A 20,619-nucleotide genomic window follows, 5' to 3' on the forward strand; every position below is an offset into this window, starting at 1 on the left:
TTAAGTATGCTCTCTCTAATTCTCTCTCACTCTTTCTTTCTCTCAGAGGACCTGAGCCCTTGGACCATGCCTCAGGACTACCTGGCCTGATGACTCCTTGCTGTCCCCAGGCAGTGCTGCTGCTCCAGTTTCAGCTGTTCTGCCTGCGGCTATGGAACCCTCCTGACCTGTTCACTGGACATTCTTCCTGCCCCAGACCTGCTGTTTTCAACTCTCTAGAGACAGCAAGAACGGTAGAGATACTCTGAATGATCGGCTATGAAAAGCCAACTGACATTTAATCCTGAGGTGCTGACCTGTTGCACCCTCGACTACCACTGTGATTATTATTATTTGACCCTGCTGGTCATCTATGAACATTTGAACATCTTGGCCATGTTCTGTTATAATCTCCACCCGGCACAGCCAGAAGAGGACTGGCCACCACTCATAGCCTGGTTCCTTTCTAGGTTTCTTCCTAGGTCCTGGCCTTTCTAGGGAGTTTTTTCTAGCCCCGTGCTTCTACACCTGCATTGCTTGCTGTTTGAGGTTGTAGTCTGGGTTTCTGTACAGCACTTTGTGACATCAGCTGATGTAAGAAGGGCTTTATAAATACATTTGATTGATTGTTACAATCCTATATCCTCAAGGGGGCAGCATAAGCACTCCAGAACAGCTCAGTCCAAATGTAACTCTCAAATCCTTGCTTCAACACTATACCATTAGATTATGGCTTACTTGTTTGATACAGAATTTTGATATCAACATAATTATTTTATGAGAGCTATGAACCTGGAATTGACAACAGCTTTACATACCGGACAAGGACATGCTGATGAAATGCACCTTTGGAGACTACTAGATTTTTTTTAGCTCAAATGTCCAACAATTACACTGAACCAACAGCGAGTGTTTGATAGTGAGAAAATATCAATTCAGTTTACTTTAATTCACCAACAACCGCACCCAAAGGGTGGGTTAAAAAAATCGGAATAATACTCAGATGTCTGCCACCAAAACCCTTAACTTACCGGCATGTTTGAATGAGGCCCAGGTTCATTCAGAGGTCTAAATGGAAAGTCTGTATGTAGAAAAGAGAGCTATACTGTGTCCATGTCAGTTTTACACACGGTGGCTGTGTCTCCCCTCACTTTTGAGAAACTTGGTCCATGAAAAATGGTTGCCGCTGCTTGTTTCATGTCTAGCCATCACAGGCTTTATTTATGCATATTAGACTGCAGTATAAAACACTAGTGCAGCAACCTAGCTAAGGCATGGTAGTAAATAACAGATGATGTTCACTCTGGCCAGGTCTACATGCCTCCGCTCTAAACAGTCTCTGTGTGAGTTATGACTGTTTACTGTAGCGCTCTGCTTTGTATTTCACATGCACAGACTGAAGACCAGAATACTACTGTGCAGCATGATTGTGTATGGATGTTATTTATATTTTTGGAGCATTGCCCTAATGTTGCGGATCTATTTTAATGTTTAAAAGCAAGGAAGGTGTAGATATTAATCACTATTAACAAAACTCTACATTGTAGATTGCACTCAACACATTACATTAGAGATGTAACCAGCAGTTATGGAAACTCAGCTTTGGTACAATCATATCTAACTTGTCTACTAATGGATTAGCAAACCTCAGCATCCCTGCAAGTGTAATAACCATGACAAGTAAGTTGACAAACTGACATTGCTAATATACAGTGGGGCAAAAATGTATTTAGTCAGCCACCAATTGTGCAAGTTCTCCCACTTAAAAAGATGAGAGAGGCCTGTAATTTTCATCATAGGTACAATTCAACTATGACAGACAAAATGAGAAAAAAAATCCATAAAATCACATTGTACGATTTTTAATGAATTTATTTGCAAATTATGGTGGAAAATAAGTATTTGGTCACCTACAAACAAGCAAGATTACTGGCTCGCACAGATCTGTAACTTCTTCTTTAAGAGGCTCCTCTGTCCTCCACTCATTACCTGTATTAATGGCACCTGTTTGAACTTGTTATCAGTATAAAAGACACCTGTCTACAACCTCAAACAGTCACACTCCAAACTCCACTATGGCCTCTCTCATCTTTTTAAGTGGGAGAACTTGCACAATTGGTGGCTGACTAAATACTTTTTTGCCCCACTGTAGCTATAGCGGCTTATGATATTATTTATATTATTTCATGCGTACTGTATGTGTAATGTGTAGGCAAATTAGAAGTTGCTTGGAACTACTTTAACTTAAAGTTTGAGGTGTTAAAGTCATGTCCATCTGACTCACACAGTGAACATAATGTTGCAAGTCAGAAAATTAATATTTTATTATTCATTATTTTACACAGAGTGATGTTTTGACAAAATGATAACAAATCAAAAGTAGTAAAGACCAATGACCTGATTTTTGCTTCAAAAAGCAATACTTCTACCCTGTCTCATGTGTCTGTACCTTTAAATATTTGGTCCCATTTTATGATTATAGATATTGAAAATAAAAGAATGGGATGAAGCGAGGTGCGTTATGTCCGTGTTTCAGTAAAACAACACAATGTTGCAATATAAGATTGAACATTTCTAAAGTTGGAGAGGATGAAAAATTGATATTTAAGTGTCTTTGGGTGCGACTTGGATAAAAAGTAATGTTCGGCTATGGAAAATCCTATTTCAACCCACACTAGTAGGTCAGTGGAAATTAAACAATAGAAAAAGACTTGTACACTTTGTATTGTGCTGTACAGGATGTCGAAATAACAAACACAGTGATAATTCATATGATTGAAAAAATAAATTATTATAATTGTCTCTGTTAACATGTAGCATGGTTGATCTCTGTATGTCCTAATTTGGTCAGAAAAACTGAACCAGTAGAAAAGTCAAGGCAAACCACTTCTCAAGCGCAAGATTAATCCAGTATTATACAATACAATGACAGAGGCTTGTGTTAAACAGTTTCTATTAATAGCGCTGAATAACTTCATACATAGAGTACATATTACACATACTCAAATGTTGGCTTGAAAACACCATATTTTTTTTACATCAATAGATGGGATGTGTGATTGGACGCAAGTCTTCATTCCTATGTAAAAGTGAACTGGGATAAATATGCACCTGAATATTCATTTGCCTGAACATTTCAGTGTTGTAACTGATCAAAGTTCTCTTCTCCAAAAGGCACACACGAATACTCTTCTATAATATTCAAACTAACATAGTTCCCTTGAGCAGTTTCCGTAACAGAGGGATGAGATGGCACATTTTGACACCATGAAAAAACACATTTAAGAAAATGTACATATAATTCAACCTTGTTTTATGAACCTGAAAAGTGGCTTGTACCTGACCATTGTTGTCATTTAAACATTATAGATTAAAAACACTGTATTAGTATGAAAACTTAATGATTAGATAAATAGTTTGTTTTAAATGATTGCAATGCAAGTCTAAAGCTCACATACTGTGCAACAATAACCAGCTACTGTAGCTAGATCCTTGACCTCCACATGTGTGAATACAGTTTCCTGTGTAAACAGCAAAAACACAGTATGAAGGCAAAATATCAGAGAGACTTTCTAACTAAAGAGACAAAATGTGACAAAGATATCCTGTTTCCTTTACCATAATCTCCTCCAACAGCTGGCTCTCTAGCAATTATCCTGGGGACAAGGTTACCTTTACAAGGTTACCTTTAAGTGTTAAGAAACATTATATTATTTTTTACAATAAAATTTACTCCAAAATGACACAAATTATTTACCATTCATTTATATTGGGCACACAATAATCTGAAACAACCTGAACAAAGAGAAAATGCATCCAACAAATGTGTAGAGTCACAAGCTTGATGTAGTCATTGCTTGCTATGAATATGGCACCGAATACTTAACTTTTTGCTACTTCAATACACATAAGTGAATTTGTCCCCATACTTACTGGTCCCCTAAAATGGGGGGACTATGTGCAAAAAGTGTTGCAATTTCTAAACAGTTCACCCGATATGGATGAAAATACCCTCAAATTAAAGCTGACAAGTCTACGCCAGAAACCTAACAGTCAGTGTATCATTTAAAATCCTGGAGTACAGAGCCAAAACAACAAAGCATGCATCACTGTCCACCACCAGTGGGGTAGAAGATGATTGTTTTGCAGTGAGTGAGCCAGATCCCTCCTGGTTAAGTCCACTTCCATGGTTGCGGAGTCCAATCCAGTATCTGGGATATAGTGACACAGTGGAAGCCAGCATGGCCTCTTCCTGTGTATCGTTATAATATCTTTAATGGTCTATCACATACCTGGTACAGTAGAACAGGAGGTTGATGGTAACTTAATAATTGGGGAGGACAGGATGGTGGTAATGGCTGGAGCAGAATAGGTGGAGTGGTATCAAATACATCATACAAATGGTTTCCATAACATTACCACAAGCCCAAGCTCCCCAATTGATGTCATTCCATTTACTCCATTCCAGCCATTAGTATAAGCAGTCTGCCTCTCAGCAGCCTCCACTGTACAGTAGACAGGTCATGGTGAAATGCCAGCCCTTTATGCCCCAACATGTTTTTCTGATATCTTTGACGGGCCAACTGGATGATGCTGAATCTCAGTGTTGCTGAGCCATACTGAGACCGGCCAAACCTACATGCTCCAATAAGACCGAATTACAGTAGGTCTCTGGTGGTCTTTGATGAAAAACCTCCTGTAGCTGAGCCATAGGTGACACAGACAGGTCAGCCCTACATGCACTGATAGGCCTCAATGTTTTCTTTGATCTCGGTGAATAAGCCACCGTGTTACACAGCCAGGCCGATCCTACGTGCTCCGGTAGGTCTTTATAATGTCTTTGATAGTCCTCCTGCAGATCGGACAGCAGGCGTTGGCCATCTTCTTCAGTTTGAGGCCACAGGCGTAGCAGAGACACATGTGACCACAGGCGTACAGCACCGTGTCCACTACGTTCTCATAACAGATGGTGCACTCGTCACTCCAAGAGCCCGAGCACACTTGGAAAGTGGAGGATTCTGGGTGGCTGGAGAATGGAGAGCTGCGAGTTGTACCTGGGAGACAATGGAATAGGTTTTAGTGTTAGATGGATAATTGTCATACCGTATAGCTTGGAAACTGTTATTCTCCTAGTAGGCGTTTTTCAATTTCGGACATTTAAAATGAAGCCCTCAATGTGAACATACCATAGAACTACAAAACACTCCCAATCTATACAGAGAATGAGTTTGTATTGCACCATTGTGTAACACAGCACTTTTAGAGTTAACGTTAATGTACGTATCATTACTGTCAAAGTTAAACTATGCAAGTGTTCAATATAGCTATTGTAATAATAGGCGTTTTGTCTTATTTCTAACCTGTTCTAAGCCGGAGAGAATCAACGCTTGTTGTTTCTCGTATGGGGCAGTGTAGAAACTGTTGAACAGATGCCGCTTGCGCTCATCAGTCACTTTCCACACTCCTTTCTGCACGTCGTGGAACACGCTCTTCCCTGCAGGATACAGTGTAACTAGCTACTGTAGCCATGTCGAATCATCCGGTGGACGGAGAAAAAGTAGCTAGCTATGTTTCTTCTATAATCTAGCAATAACATTTGTAACGATAATGAATGAGTTAGTAGCCAACGAACTTTAGCTAATATGTTTTCTCTATAGTTACAAATTAGACAACCCACAACATACATGTTAGTTACTGTACTCTATAGCTAGCTAGCTTGATTGTTTGATATACGGTTCTTCCACATACCTTTTTTGGACAGCTTTTCCCAGTTTTTTTCTTGACCCTTACGATTTGTATAGGGTTTTCCCGCATCCCGTAAGATCTTCCTTTGCCTGTCTTTCCATTCTTTTAGTTTTGTTTTACGTTTCTTTCCCACATTTCTGCGATTTTCATCAGCAACAGAAAGGTTGTGCGCTTGTCCGTCCATTCTGAGTGGTGCACATAAACGGTTATTCCACGAGAGCCTATCTTTAAATTTAAAATTATTGTTAATTAGCGCGTGGAAAGCTTGTGAAACCGGTTCACTATAGAAAAAGGGTGTCCAATAATGATTGTTCATGTATATCTCATTTTTTTTGTAAATGTCACATATATGGTTCTTCGTCTGTAGGATTCAATTATACTGCATCTTCTCTGAAAAGATATCTTCTATGTTTACACTTTGCAGGATATTGAGTCAATATAACTCATGTTGTTCCTTTTGAGAGGGACTAAACTATAATAACAGGTATCAGGTTGCTGTGTGACCTTTTGTGTATTATACATATCACATTTCCAGCCTATCGCGGTCAAAAGAAACTCAACAAATACGTTAAATGCAGCTAATGTTGCCCTTCTTGGTCACATTGCTGCCATAAACAAAGGTGGGAAATGATATACAGCAAGAGATAGAGAGGAGGAAGAAGAGAAAATAAAAAAATAGAGAGAGATAAAACACCGGGATAACATCTAACCTGGTGAGTGAGAAGGTAGTAATGGAAAGAGGGTTCACCTGTGGAGCTGCTAAAGGCAGGTGGGAAGCTGGCATTGAGAATGGTGTTGAGGTTGATGTTCAGGTTGGAGTTGAGGTTGGGCTCGGAGCTGTCGCTGCAGCGCAGTGTTGGGGTGTTAGGGGTGCAGGATGGAGAGCTGGGAATTGATGGCACCTGAGGGTCTGCATTCAAAGACGAGCCTGAGGGCACAGAGAAGCACTGTGTCACATACAAACTGCTCTGAACTCATGTACAGTGCATTCAGAAAGTATTCACCCCCTTCCCTTTTCCACATTTTGTTACGTTACAGGCTTGTAAAATGTTTTATTCAATAAATAAAAATATTAAATCTATACACAATACCCCATAATGACAAAGTAAAAATAGGTTTATACTTTTTTGCATACTTATAAAACAAAAACAGTATATATATATATTTGTTTTAGTATTCCGGCCCTTTCCTATGAGACTCAACATTTAGCTCAGGTGCACTGTTTCCATTAATCAACCTTGAGCTGTTTCTACAACTTGATTGGAGTCCATCTGTGGTAAGTTCCATTGATGGGACATGATTTGGAAAGGCACACAACTATCTAAATAAGGTCCCACAGTTGACAGCGCATGTCAGAGGATACATGGATAAATGGATAGCATACGATCTATGATTGTGTGCTATCCATTTATGTTTTTTTATATGTTCTATTTACAGTTGAAGACGGAAGTTTACATACACCTAAGCCAAATACATTTAAACTCAGTATTTTACAACTCTTGACATTTAATCAGAGTAAAAATTCATTTTTTAGGTCAGTTAGGATCACCAGTTTATTTTAAGTCTGTGAAATGTCAAAATAATAGAAGAGAGAATGATTTATTTCAGAGTTGATTTCTTTCATCACATTCCTAGTGGGTCAGAAGTTTACATACAATTAGTATTGGTAGCATTGCCTTAAATTGTTTAACTTGGGTCAAATGTTTTGGGTAGCCTTCCACAAGCTTCCCACAATAAGTTGGGTGAATTTTGGCCTATTCCAGAGCTGGTGTAACAGAGTCAGGTTTGTAGGCCTCCTTGCTGCACAAATTTTTTCAGTTCCGTCCACAACTGTTCTACATGATTGAGGTCAGGGCTTTGTGATGGCCACTCCAATACCTTGACTTTTTGTCCTTAAGGCATTTTGCCACAAGTTTGAAAGTATGCTTGCGGTCATTGTCCATTTGGAAGACCCATTCGCGACCAAGCTTTAACTTCCTGACTGATGTCTTGAGATGTTGCTTCAATATATCCACATAATTTCCTGCCTCATGATATCATCTATTTTGTGAAATGCACAATCCTCTCCTGCAGCAAAGCACCCCCATAACATGATGCTGCCACCCCTGTGCTGCACGGTTGGAATGGTGCTCTTCAGCTTGCAAGCCTCCCTCTTTTTCCTCCAAAACATAACGATGGTCAATTATTGCCAAACAGTTCTATTTTTGTTTCATCAGAGCAGGGGACATTTCTCCAAAAAGTACAATATTTGTCCCTATGTGCAGTTGCAAACCGTAGTATGGCTTTTTTATGACGGTTTTGGAGCAGTGGCTTCTTCCTTGCTGAGCCTCCTTTCAGGTTATGTTGATATAGGGCTCGTTTTACTGTGGATATAGATACTTTTCTACCGGTTTCCTCTAGCATCTTCACAAGGTCCTTTGCTGTTGTTCTGGGATTGATTTGCACTTTTCGCACAAAAAAAACATTAATCTCCAGGAGACAGAACCTCCTCATTCCTGAGCGGTATGACAGCTGCGTGGTCCCATGGTGTTTATACTTGCAAACTATTGTTTGTACAGATGAACGTGGTACCTTCAGGCGTCCTGACTAGTCTCCTACTAGGGATGGTGCCAGGTTTCCTCCAGACGTGACGCTAGGCATTCAGGCCAAAGAGTTTAATCTTGGTTTAATCAGACCAGAGAATCGTGTTTCTCATGGTATTAGAGTCCTTAAGGTGCCTTTACAGATAGATATACAGTTGAAGTCGGAAGTTCACATACACTTAGGTAGGAGTCATTAAAACTAGTTTTTCAACCACTCCACACATTCTTTGTTTGGAGAAAAAGGGGGGAGGCTTGCAAGCCGAAGAACACCGTCCCAACCGTGATGTACGGGGGTGGCAGCATCATGTTGTGGGGGAGAGACAGATGCACTTCACAAAATAGATGGCTCATGAGGAAGGAAAATTATGTGGATATATTGAAGCAACATCTCAAGGCATCAATCAGGAAGTTAAAGCTCGGTTGCAAATGAGTCTTCCAAATGAACAATGACCCCAAGCATACTTCCAAAGTTGTACACAAAATGGCTTAATAAGGACAACAAAGTCAAGGTATTGGAGTGGCCATCACAAAGCCCTGACCTCAATCCTATAGAAAATGTGTGGGCAGAACTGAAAAAGCGTGTGCGAGCAAGGAGGCCTACAAACCTGACTCAGTTACACCAGCTCTGTCAGGAGGAATGGGCCAAAATTCACCCAACTATTGTGGGAAGCTTGTGGACGGCTACCCAAAACGTTTTACCCAAGTTAAACAATTTAAAGGCAATGCTACCAAATAATAATTGAGTGTATGTACACTTCTGACCCACTGGGAATGTGATGAAAGAAATAACAGCTGAAATAAATCATTCTCTCTACTATTATTCTGACATTTCACATTCTTAAAATGAAGTGGCGATCCTAACTGACCTAAGACAGGGAATTTTCACTAGGATTACATGTCAGGAATTGTGAAAAACTGAGATTAAATGTATTTGGCTAAGGTGTATAGAAACTTCCGAGATCAACTGTATATCTCCATAAGTCAGACTGACCCCTGACTCTCATACAGAACTTTAACCCCTAACCTTAACCCCTAGCCTAGCTAACATTAACCACCTAGCTAACGCTAGCCACATCAAGAAAGTCGTGTACTGGACACAAATGTGTTATGAAGAAATTTTGTGGTAGACACAAATTGGAATAAGTAATTTGTGTCTATTTCATGATAATCTCTGATAGTATGTTGGCTATATTGCAGATGAATTATATCACATTGCATTGTATGGCCCCCTCTAAAGTTGTTTGTTTATATATACAGTACCTGTCAAATATGTTTTTTCTTTATTCACTATTTTCTACATTTTAGAATAACAGTGAAGACATCAAAACAATGAAATAACACACATGGAATCATGTAGTAACCACAAAAGTGTTTAACAAATCAAAATACATTTTATATTTGAGATTCTTCAAAGTAGCCACCCTTTGCCTTGATGATAGCTTTGCACTCTTGGCTTTCTCCCAACCAGCTTCATGAGGTAGTCACCTGGAATGCATTTCAATGAACAGATGTGCCTTGTTAAAAGTTACTTACATTTTTTTCCTTCTTTATGCGTTTGAGCCAATCAGTTGTGTCCCCGGACCCCAGTCTACAGTATGTATGGTTGCATTTGCGTGCATCTATAAGTGAATCAGGAGCCCTTGAGGTATTGTAGTCTCACCAAGAAGTGCCCCCCCCCACCACCACCACCACATTTACAATCCCACTGGCCATGGCAGTGTCTGTCCTGTGCCATATCCATCCATTCTGAACAGCAGCACCGGCAGCCCTATTTGGCATCAGCCCTCCTATTGGCATCAGAGGAGAATAGCTATGACATTTCCAAATCCACAGACCTAGTGGACTATATCTTAATGGCACAATTGTTTTTGGTTTACACACAGGGCTCTAAAGTGCAACCATTTTGGTTGTCTATGCTACGAAATACTATACTGTCCGACCTGATATTTTATTTTGGGATCACCGTGCATCTACAAAAATAATCAATCAGGTAATAATTTTTGTAATGAGTAGGCTTCATTGTACTATTGTTTTTGAGTGACCTATAAAGATAAAAAATATAAAAGTGAAGTACAGATTCATTACTGTCATGGTTGCACCATTAATACAGCGAAAACTGATTGTTTCTAGCACAAACTGTTGAAATGTTTTTCTTCTTTCTTACATTCATAAACCATTTCACGGGCTGTTCCAAAACCACTCACAGGCATTTGTTTACACCTTGTTCAGTCATGTAACATTATTCGCTAACTAACAACCTGGTTACTCGAGTACCAGTATAACCAAATGTTTAGGGGAAAAGAAAGAAAGGAAAAGGGATAGCAAAGACAGTACAGAATGAACAGTGTGGGGATAGCTTCTTCAGGAAATCAATGACCTTATCATAGCAATGAACTGAACTCTCTTAAGGAGACAGTGTACAATTTTCAATGTAATGCATCTAAATAGGTAGTGCTTTTACACAATGTAGAAACTTAATATTCCACAAACGACTGTAATTTCAATGACATGTTTTTGTATCAACATTTTAGCCTTTTATAATAAACAAAGATTTTATAGGACACAAAATGAGCTAGAAATCCATATAGGCCCAATATGGACTCAATCACTTTTTTAAAAATTATATAATTTTATGGTGGTCCTAACCTTTACGGTGAGAGGAACAGTACCACCAATAAGATGTTTTAATTTAGAAACCTGTTTAAACATAATGTCTGCCATAAAACTCCTCTTACACTGGTATCACTTATGTGCCAAATGAAACAACACCGTCAGTTTGCAAGCAGTAAGCATACACAACCCACACATTACCCCATTTGTTCCCTATTTTTATATCCCGTACCCTAAGTCTCCCTGAAATGGAATAGATACCTGACCTCACTCCCGAAGGTGAAAAAGAACCGCAACAGCTGTACTTCACTCAATGAGACCGTCCATTTTTTTAAAAGAAAGTTTGAAACACATTCTCGTAAACCCTATTGCTATGACAATAATGTACATAATCTAGTCTAAAACTGAGTGACTCTGATACAATAGAGCCTTGACAAGGGGGCGCCCTTATACGTTCCCATCTCTATCTAGTTGGACCACCCTTACTGGCGGGGTCTCAGTTTCAATCCACATAGAATATTATATCAAAATTATTGTGGAGCTCCTGCACCTAAATACAAACAGTACAGGCACCCAACAAGAATGTCGGCACCTATTTCAGTTCAAGTCAAGCACTTGTTTATTGTTATGTATCAACCAAGGTTACACTCAAACATGTTTGGTTTCAAGTGGATCAATGTAAAGTTTGCAGATATACAGTATCTTCTTTAAAACGTGTGAACCACATACATCACTAGCATTACTAGCAACAAGTTCAGTGACATTGTGGTAGAGTACTATAATTACACAAGTATGCTTGCAAGCGTCCTCATATGATCATTATCTACTTAACGTGACCTGTGTGACAGACCGGCTGCACAGTTGTCTGGTACCATCCTGGTCACCTCTAATAGGAGATCATACAGAAAGATACCCTTCATGTGTATTCCTAAACCCTTTCATCCAGGACAGGGTTCAGATCCTGCCATCGTATGAATGCATTCCTGGCCCCTCTATCTGGAATGGACAACATCTGAAGGCCTAGGAGTATGCAATGCAGCCTGGGATGTCTGCATGTGGCCCCAGGTAAATCTACTGTGGTTCAGTGTTTCCCAACTCCAGTCCTTGAGTACCCCCAACAGTACAGTTTTGTTGTAGCCCTGGGAAAGCACACCTTTTTTAACTGGTTAAGAACAAATTCTTATTTTCAATGACGGCCTGGGAACAGTGGGTTAACTGCCTGTTCAGGGGCAGAACGACAGATTTGTACCTTGTCAGCTCGGGGGTTTCAACTAATCCTCAAGCCCTCAATGAGTTGAGTCAGGTCAGTTTGTTTAGGGCAACAACAAAAATGTGCTTTTGGGGGTACTCAAGGACTGGAGTTGGGTAACAATGATGTAGTGTATGCACAGCGACTTTCACCACCACCTTATCAGACCTCAGTTGGTAGAGCAGGGTTCTTACAATGCCAGGATAATAGGTTAGATTCCCGGGACCACCCATATGTAAACCATTTATACGCGCATGACTAAGTCAATTTGATAATAGTGTGTGCTAAATGGCATTATATCTTATCTGAAGTTTGCCACTGTACTTACAGTACACCATGATTTTATTATCATGAATGTATAGTAGTAGTATGTGTGTGTGGAGCTGCAATGGGAATGAAGATAAATAAGTACTCTTTTGGAGCTCATACAAACAAGAAGAAATTAAGGTATTCACACGCCATGATCATGCAAAAGTGATGAACTCCCATCTGCTTCATTTCACAGATCCAACAACACACAACCATGGACAAGAGCCACTTTCAGAGGTGGTGATGTCAGAGTCATAAGAGTGGAGAGAGAAAGAAAGAAAGAAAGAAGAGGTAGAGAAAGGAGATAGAGAGTGGCAGCCACCGTTAGGAGAGTAAGACGTGGTTGAAAACCGTGATGTCTGAATGCGAGATGCAATTATATTTTCATAATGCATATGGAAGGAATCATAAGCAGCTAGCGGAGCCCCCCCCCCCCCCTGATGGATGATGACACTGTCTGACGCTGCTGCTGGGCCCACGCAGAACAGAAATAACCCACTCAACCCAGGAGAGGAGAGTGGAAAAGATAGGAGACAAATTACCTCGCAATATCAAAGCAGTTCCATTAGTTCCTTCACATTTCTTGTTTAATTTGTCTTTGAAGACCTGTTCTCAAACACTATGCTAACATAGTTAAACAAATTGAAACACAATCATTCTCAACAACAAGTTGGTCAGAAAACAAAGCCTACCAGGGGAACAGGTTGTTCAGGACATTATGACAAATAATCTGGCCTCAACAGAGCTTATTAACAAAACAATAGAGCACACACACACACATCTGTGCTTACAAGCTGTTTTCTGCAATATAGAAATGTTCATATCAAAATAATAAATTGCCTAAAGGCTCTGTAAAAAAAAGTATTCCTACAGAGTATCAAAGCCATGAACATCTAGTACTAAACATGCTTGCAAACCAGAAAAATATGTAGGCCTACATTTTAAGAGTTCTGATTTGTTTCAACCTGTAAAACATCTTCAAAGTAATAATTTTCCCCCCTAATTTCTCTGTGTAGAACATTGTAGTTTACTTAAATTCCAGGCCCTAGAATCCACTTACAAACAGGAGAATCACTGCAAATATGAGCGCAAATCTCCACATGCATCTTGTCATTAATTCCCCATTTGCAACAGCACCCTTCCCTGCCAGCCATTATTTACGACATGTTATTCTAGTGTTTATTTATCATGGGTTGGTTCTATAATCACCCTGTTGCCTCTGATACATGGGACTGGCACCTCAATACCAAAAAGTGGGAGTTGTATTCAGGTTTTCTCCCCTAAGGCCTCCTCATCTATCTAAGCTTGTCATGGTGTGTAAAGACTGGGCATGATGTGTTAGTCTGCACCTGAGAGGACTTACAGCTAGGGAATGAGTGTGTACGGTCATTTGTGGTGTGTGTGTGTGCCTGTGTATTCCTGCATGCACACAGACATATTCACAGTTCAAGCAGGCAGAAATACAGCCAGTATGAAGATTTCGCATCAGTCTGATGAGTTTTGCAGAGGGCAAGGGAGGCATATATTAATTCCGCTGTACCAAACCAAATGCTTGGCTAGAAGCAAGGGGAAATAATGTGCGAGTTGAGATAAGAGATTATTTGGTAGTGTACCTGTGACGGCCAATACAATACGGCTTGGAACACTGCTTGTCCAATCAGCATCCATGATGTAAAATTATCACATATGCCTTTACAATATTTTATGTCCAACAATGAAGATTCAAATACACATTTTTGTGCTCAGAAAACAGAATAAAACCACCCGTGGTTCAAATTCAACCCACAGGCCACCAGTTGGGGAACCCTGATACACAGTTAAGTTAGTTCCTACAGCACGACCGGGAGAAGTACAGTAGATGAGGGCAAATGTAAGATTAAAGTCGTTATGATAAACGTGTGGCAGAAGAGGTGGGACAGCAAGACCAAGGGTCGGCATTTCAATGTTGTTTGGTTGCGCCTAGGACATTGAACATTGAACTGGTCATTACATTTGGTTGGCAAGCATGTGAATGGTTTGTGTGCGGAGTATATGGTTGATGAAACAGTAAAGCATGTGTTGAAAGTGCCGATATGTGGAAGAGAAAGAAATATTGTTGTGTAGGGTTATTTAGGTTGGACAGGGATGGGAGGGTGGAAGGGATTTGGAGGATGGGGGAGGATTTGTTAGACGTAAGTAGGGCTCTTTTATTTTCTTAGTAGAACAGGATTAGGTCGGAGGGTTTCTTTTTTCATAATGTTTGTTTCTTTTTTGATTCATCTGTACGCTGTGATTGACTGCACACTCCAGTACAGTAGGTGCCGGCAAGCACCTCTAACGTTTGTTTGAGGACCGCCATAATACCATAGAAGACAACGACCTGGAAAACTTTTGCGTTGTGACATCATCGTAAGAGATTGAATTATTGTACCAGTGTTGAATGTCTGAACTGAAATTGCTAACAAGCTATTATGTTAAGGTATAAATTATTTAAAAGTTTTTGCTTTGTTTGTTGAAACTGTCACTGGGCAGTGACGCTGTTAGCTAGCTAACCTCAAACAGACCAAAGGGGCCCTTGTTTTTTTTGCAGATCATTCTATGCAACGTTCTGTTTGAGTCTAACAACGTTAGACATTGAACATACCTAGCTAACTAGCTAGCTTGTACCTAACATTTGAACATTGATAGCTAGCTAGCTCCCGGACCGAAGGGGATATCCTGTTAGCTGACATTACCAATAATAGTTTATCCTGTCAGCGAACTCTTCTAGGTCCTAAAAGTTATAACGCTTGATACCTACCTAGTTAATTAGCTAGCTATTTATGACTATGCCAGAAATAGTCATATCTGGCTATACATTGCTTTGACCTAGCTAGCTAGTTGATGTTATCATTCAGAGAGACATTCAAGGTCTTACCCTAGCTACGATTCATAGCTAGTTATCTAACGCTAGCTGTAAACAGCCGAGTTGACATCCTATTTTAAAAGTCCTTGATGAGTAGATTTAGTATTTGAAACCATTCAGTCTTATGATTAAATGTCTATAATTTACAAAACATTATTTTGTTTCTGTCAGTCATACAATTTGACATATATATATATATATATATATATACACACACACATCCTTTGAAAATACAGTACAACACCAATCAAAGTAAGTACAGAATAACCATCTATTTTTGTACATTTACGCTTTTCTCAATATTGTAAAAACATGATGTTCTATGGGAAACTTGTATTTATGTACGTGGGTGTGTGTAATAATGTGTACATCTCCCACCAATGTAACACCCCCATGTGTGATCCCCGCTTTGAGAAGGAGGTGACCCGCTACACCCCTTGCTACATGGAGGAGTTTGGGTATCTGACCAATCACAAGAGGAGAGTTCAGTCAGACTGTTACCAGGAGTGTGTGTGGATGTTTTTTTTTTAGCTCATCTCTCACTGATAATTTCTGTCATGCCCTGATCTCTCATTCCCCCACCCTTTTCTAGCTTTCTATCTCCCCCTTTTTTCCTCTCTCCTTCTCTCTCCCAGTGTGAAGGCTGTGTATAATGAGTTCCACAGCACTCATGGCCATCAATGAACAGGACCACCTGCACTGGTGGAAGAACACTCACAGACCGGGCATACCCACTGACTGGCATCAGTTCCAGGTGCAACACACAGCGGGCTAATGGAAGTTAATGGGGCCTAATGGAGTGTACTGTAATATGGGATGATGTAAAATTGTGCCCCTTTGTTATTGTCCGAGTTTGTCGAATGTAGTGAACAGTGTTACAAGCTAATGTAGCTAATGTAACCATTATTTGAGACTGCTAGAGGGTAATATACTGGACCGGTCTGCCTTGTTGTGGGCACCAGAAAATAAAATACATAAAATTGAAAACTGTCAAGGCACAGAAAGGCGAGCATGTCTCCATCTGTTTTTGACATCATGCTACAGTACAACTATGTCAGTGATGCTAAAGGCCTTTGCCTGTACGTCACATTCAGTGTTTTACCATGATCACGTCACACTTATCATCCTGGCTAAATCATGCAGTCTGCAAAGGCCTGAAGAACTTAAGAGTCATTCAGTTCTCACCATCTCATTATGATGAATCATCAATTCCTAATTGCTGATTGGTTTATTAATTGTTTGTAGATAGCGTTATGTCTCCTCTGTGTCTGTATGTGTGTGAATGAATGACACAGAGATAAGCTTGTTGGGGGTGACTGGGTGCACAGTGCTGTAGCGGTGGGACTGAGAAGACGGCTACAGAGAGCAGACCTGCCAACATGCACGCATTTTGCGTAACAACTACGCAATTCTCTACCCATGTACGCAGGTACAAGATCTGAGTTAAAGTACGCAGAAATTAATAGGGCCTGATTTTTTAATCAAAAATAAATCCACTGAGCAATCTAACATCCCAATTCTCGAGCTGCAACACAGACATGTACGGAGTTTGTGTCAATGGACATGGAGATTAATACATCATAATTCGACGTAGCTACCCCCTGTCTGCCCCTCCTCCTGTTTGTTGTGATGCTGAGTTTACCTACTGTCAGCTGTACGCAAACACATGGACAAATCCCTTTTCGACTCTGTGTTGTGGAAAGGTAAACACTAATTGTTTCAAGCTAACGTTAGCGAACATAAGATGGACATTCAGTGGGCTCTAAAGTACCTGCAGTTCACTCGCATTTGCTAGTGAAAGAAATGAAATGCAAATACGAAAAATAACTGGTTTTGTGTGAGTATGATATACATTTAATTCTGTGTCCCATTAGTTGGATTTTCCACGTAACATTACGAGGATCAAGCAACCTGATAGACTAATTATGATCCACGGCACAAAAAGCATTACAAAAGTATAATACAAAATAAATAAACATCTTGGCATTAAATGGAGTCAGGAGTTTAGGAGACTGCAGATTGAAGAATGAATGTGTGTCCGGTATTGGCTATAGAGGCAATGCTTCTATAGACTCACAGTTCAACTTGGGTTAACCAGTACCATGAAAGTAGCTCACCTTTTAGCCAGGTACATTTCTATGGCAACAAATCCTTCAGAACTAACCTGCTCTTGGACAGGCTAACTCAAGGCTAACTCCACTTACCCTGAATGAAATGACTGAGCCAAGAGTTGAAGACCAATTAAATCAGATACCCTTCCTCTCACAAAGATTGTGTCATCATCCCCTTCATTTGAGGAAGGCTGATTAAATATTTTATTCATCAAATGTTAATATTACACATTTAGTAAGGACAGCATTTTACTTTCCAAACTGTAAATTTTTTCACGTGATTGTATTTTGAAATTTGCAAAAGCCAAACTTACAGCCGCAACCAACCATAGCAGTTCCCATTCAAGTGAAGACCTTCAGCCATTGCTAACGTGTACGCCTTTGGGTCCACAGGACAAGGATTAAGAAATACCGTTCTATCCAGACTAATCGGATTCCCCATTTCTCAGGGGCCATTTCAAAAAGTGCCTATTGGATGATGCAAATAAATGCAACCCCCTTTTTTTAGCAAAAAAACTAGCTGACCGATCTCGGTGCCATCTGGTGACAAAATGGGAATGGAGTTCTCAGCGGTGGTCCAAAATGACGTTCCGGAATATGGATATTGAACGAGAAAAGAGGGGGGAAAAAATTCCCTTTTAAAATGCATTGGCCAATCAAAACCTAAACTATCGTCTTTCCTATAATTGAATTACTTTGGTACATAGGCATCTATCCTCCACAGGCCATTCAAGGATCAACCACTGAAGTTGTTTCTTAAATGGGGAAAAAATACTTTATCTGAAAAGTCTCACCATTTTCAGTTAAACAACAAAGATGAATATGATGTATTTGCTAGAGTCGATTACATGAGGCTGACTTTATGAAAACAGATTAGCATTGTATTAACACATATTAACACATACACGTATTAACACATAATGAAGTTTATACTGGAATTTCACTTGATGCACTAATCCCTTAACTCTGACATGAGTTTAACATAATTATGTATTGTATTATCATAACAATTGTACAAAACCGTTCAGTGTCACAAACCCTCCAATGAACTCACCTAGGATCCTGAGTTGTGTAACGTCTTCATGCAGACCAAAGAACATCCATAGAGGTCTGGAGTTGTCCACACACACCTGCATCCCCGCGTTGATCCCATTGAGGCTCAGAAATACCTCCCCCTCCACGTTCACCACGAAACACAGGATATCACTGTTATGCAGGGGCGTCCCTACCCGACACACCGCCCAGAATTCCTTGCGGTCGACCAGAGACTCCGGGCTGTATGGCAGGTCATTGGGCCGAAGCCCGGCCGGGTCGCACGACGTCACGCCGTAGGAGAGTGACCCGAGACGAGTGCCACCCGCCTTGGTCACTTTTACAAACACACTCTCTCCACAACACAGTGGCCGGCTGGTGAACACCAAGGTCCTCTCGTCACCGCTGCGGTGCTCCACGCCCCGGGTCACCGTGTTCTCATCGAGGGCTTTGACGTTGGCACCTCGGAGTGGGTGGAAGTGGAGATCGCTGTCAAGGAGCGAGGGGAGCAGGGAGCACTGCTGGGAGTTGAGGGAGTTCTGGGGGATGGAACAGGAGGTGGAGCTAAGGGGGTGCAGGCGCTCCTCTTCCCCCTTGTGCTGGTGGCGAAGGTCACACAGTCTGATAGAAAGGCGAGGGTCGTCTGGGTCCCGCCATAAGGACGCCTGGTGGGCCACGGTGAAGGAGTGAGGATGCAGGCAGTCGAGAGGCACCATCTCACTGTCTGTCGGGATAGAGAGACACAAAAGCAGAATGGTTAATCATCTGATTAACACTTTTCTTATAAATTCCATGAATCAAATGGTCAAAAACTTTCTATGTTAGTACAATGCACAAATTTGTACACTGAATTGTCTTTTTTATTTTTACATTGGAATATACGTATTATGAGCTGTTTGCCTAAAGCTTTTCAGTTGTCTTTCTTATGCATTCAAGATCTACTTTACTCACTGTTATGAAACATAGTCACAAATGCACAAATAGCTAAATGTGCATGTTTATGTGTTTAGAAATAGAAGCGTTAAAGTGGGAAGGGACATTGCTGGGGGGTAATGTCCATATCAGAATTAAATAGACATAATAGCGTTACATAACATTGACTGAATGAGCAGTTCACTTGTCCCTACTACAAAGACCAAAAAGCTCAGCTGTGCCCTGGACGGGACAGTTCTACACAATATCAGAGACCAAACATTCCAGCTGTTCCACACACTACACAGATAACATTAACTAGGCTTTCAGACTCCATATAGCTCACCATTCTGTTGAAAGCATTTATCAGCCTCAAACAGTTCTCATCGAATGTTAGTGCACCCAGAATTAAGTATGGGAACTAAAATGCTTTAATGTGCAAGTCTTTGGGTTAGTACAGTATCTTCTCATGCCACTACAAGTTAAGCAACATGCATAAACATGTTTCAAAAAGCTATACACCCAGTGGAAAGTTTATTAGGTACACTCATCTAGTACAGAGTCAGACCCTCCTTTGCCCCCTAGAACAGCCTGAATTCTCTGGGGGCATGGACACATTGCTCAATTGGTATCAAGGGACCTATTATATGCCAGAAAAACATTACCCACACCGATACACCCTCAGCCTGTATAGTTGCCACCAGGGAGGATGTGTTTATGGCCTCATGTTGCTTACGCTAAATCCTGACTCTGCCATCAGCATGGCGCAACAGGAACCGGGATTCGACGGATTAGATAATGTTTTTCCACTCCTTAATTATCCAGTGTTGTTGATCATGTGCCCATTGGAGCAAATTCTTGTTTTTAGCTGATAGGAGTGGAACCCGCTGTGGTTGTCTGCTGCAATAGCTCATCCGTGAGAAGGACTGACGAGTTGTGTGTTCCAAAATGTCGTTCCGCACACCACTGTTGTACTGCACCGTTATCCTTTGACCAAATCAACAAACTGTTTTTGCCCACTGGATGTTTTTTGTTTGTTGCACCATTCTCACTAAACCCTAGACACTGTCGTGCAAGAAAAGCCCAGGATGCTGGGTGTTTCTGAGATACAGGAACCGGCACAACTAGCACTAACGATCATACCACCCTCAAAGTGGATTAGGTCATTCACTTTGCCCATTCTAACATTCAATCGAACAGTAACTG

General features: G+C 40.6%; 1 protein-coding gene across 1 annotated transcript in view; it reads right to left on the bottom strand.

Annotated features, from left to right (window-relative positions):
- Positions 1–2,278: 2,278 nt before the first annotated feature.
- The window catches only part of LOC139381470 (E3 ubiquitin-protein ligase NEURL1-like), a 64,735-nt gene continuing 46,394 nt past the window's right edge, over positions 2,279–20,619 (bottom strand). Inside the window, exons 4-6 of the mRNA XM_071125037.1 lie at positions 18,524–19,225; positions 6,473–6,652; positions 2,279–5,033 (exon numbers count right to left, since the gene is read on the bottom strand). Of these exons, the coding sequence (XP_070981138.1) occupies positions 4,789–5,033; positions 6,473–6,652; positions 18,524–19,225 (1,127 nt within the window). The 3' untranslated portion in view covers positions 2,279–4,788. The remainder of the gene's footprint in view (positions 5,034–6,472; positions 6,653–18,523; positions 19,226–20,619) is intronic.

Source organism: Oncorhynchus clarkii, chromosome 23 (assembly GCF_045791955.1).
Source record: "Oncorhynchus clarkii lewisi isolate Uvic-CL-2024 chromosome 23, UVic_Ocla_1.0, whole genome shotgun sequence".
Taxonomy (NCBI): Eukaryota; Metazoa; Chordata; class Actinopteri; order Salmoniformes; family Salmonidae; genus Oncorhynchus; species Oncorhynchus clarkii.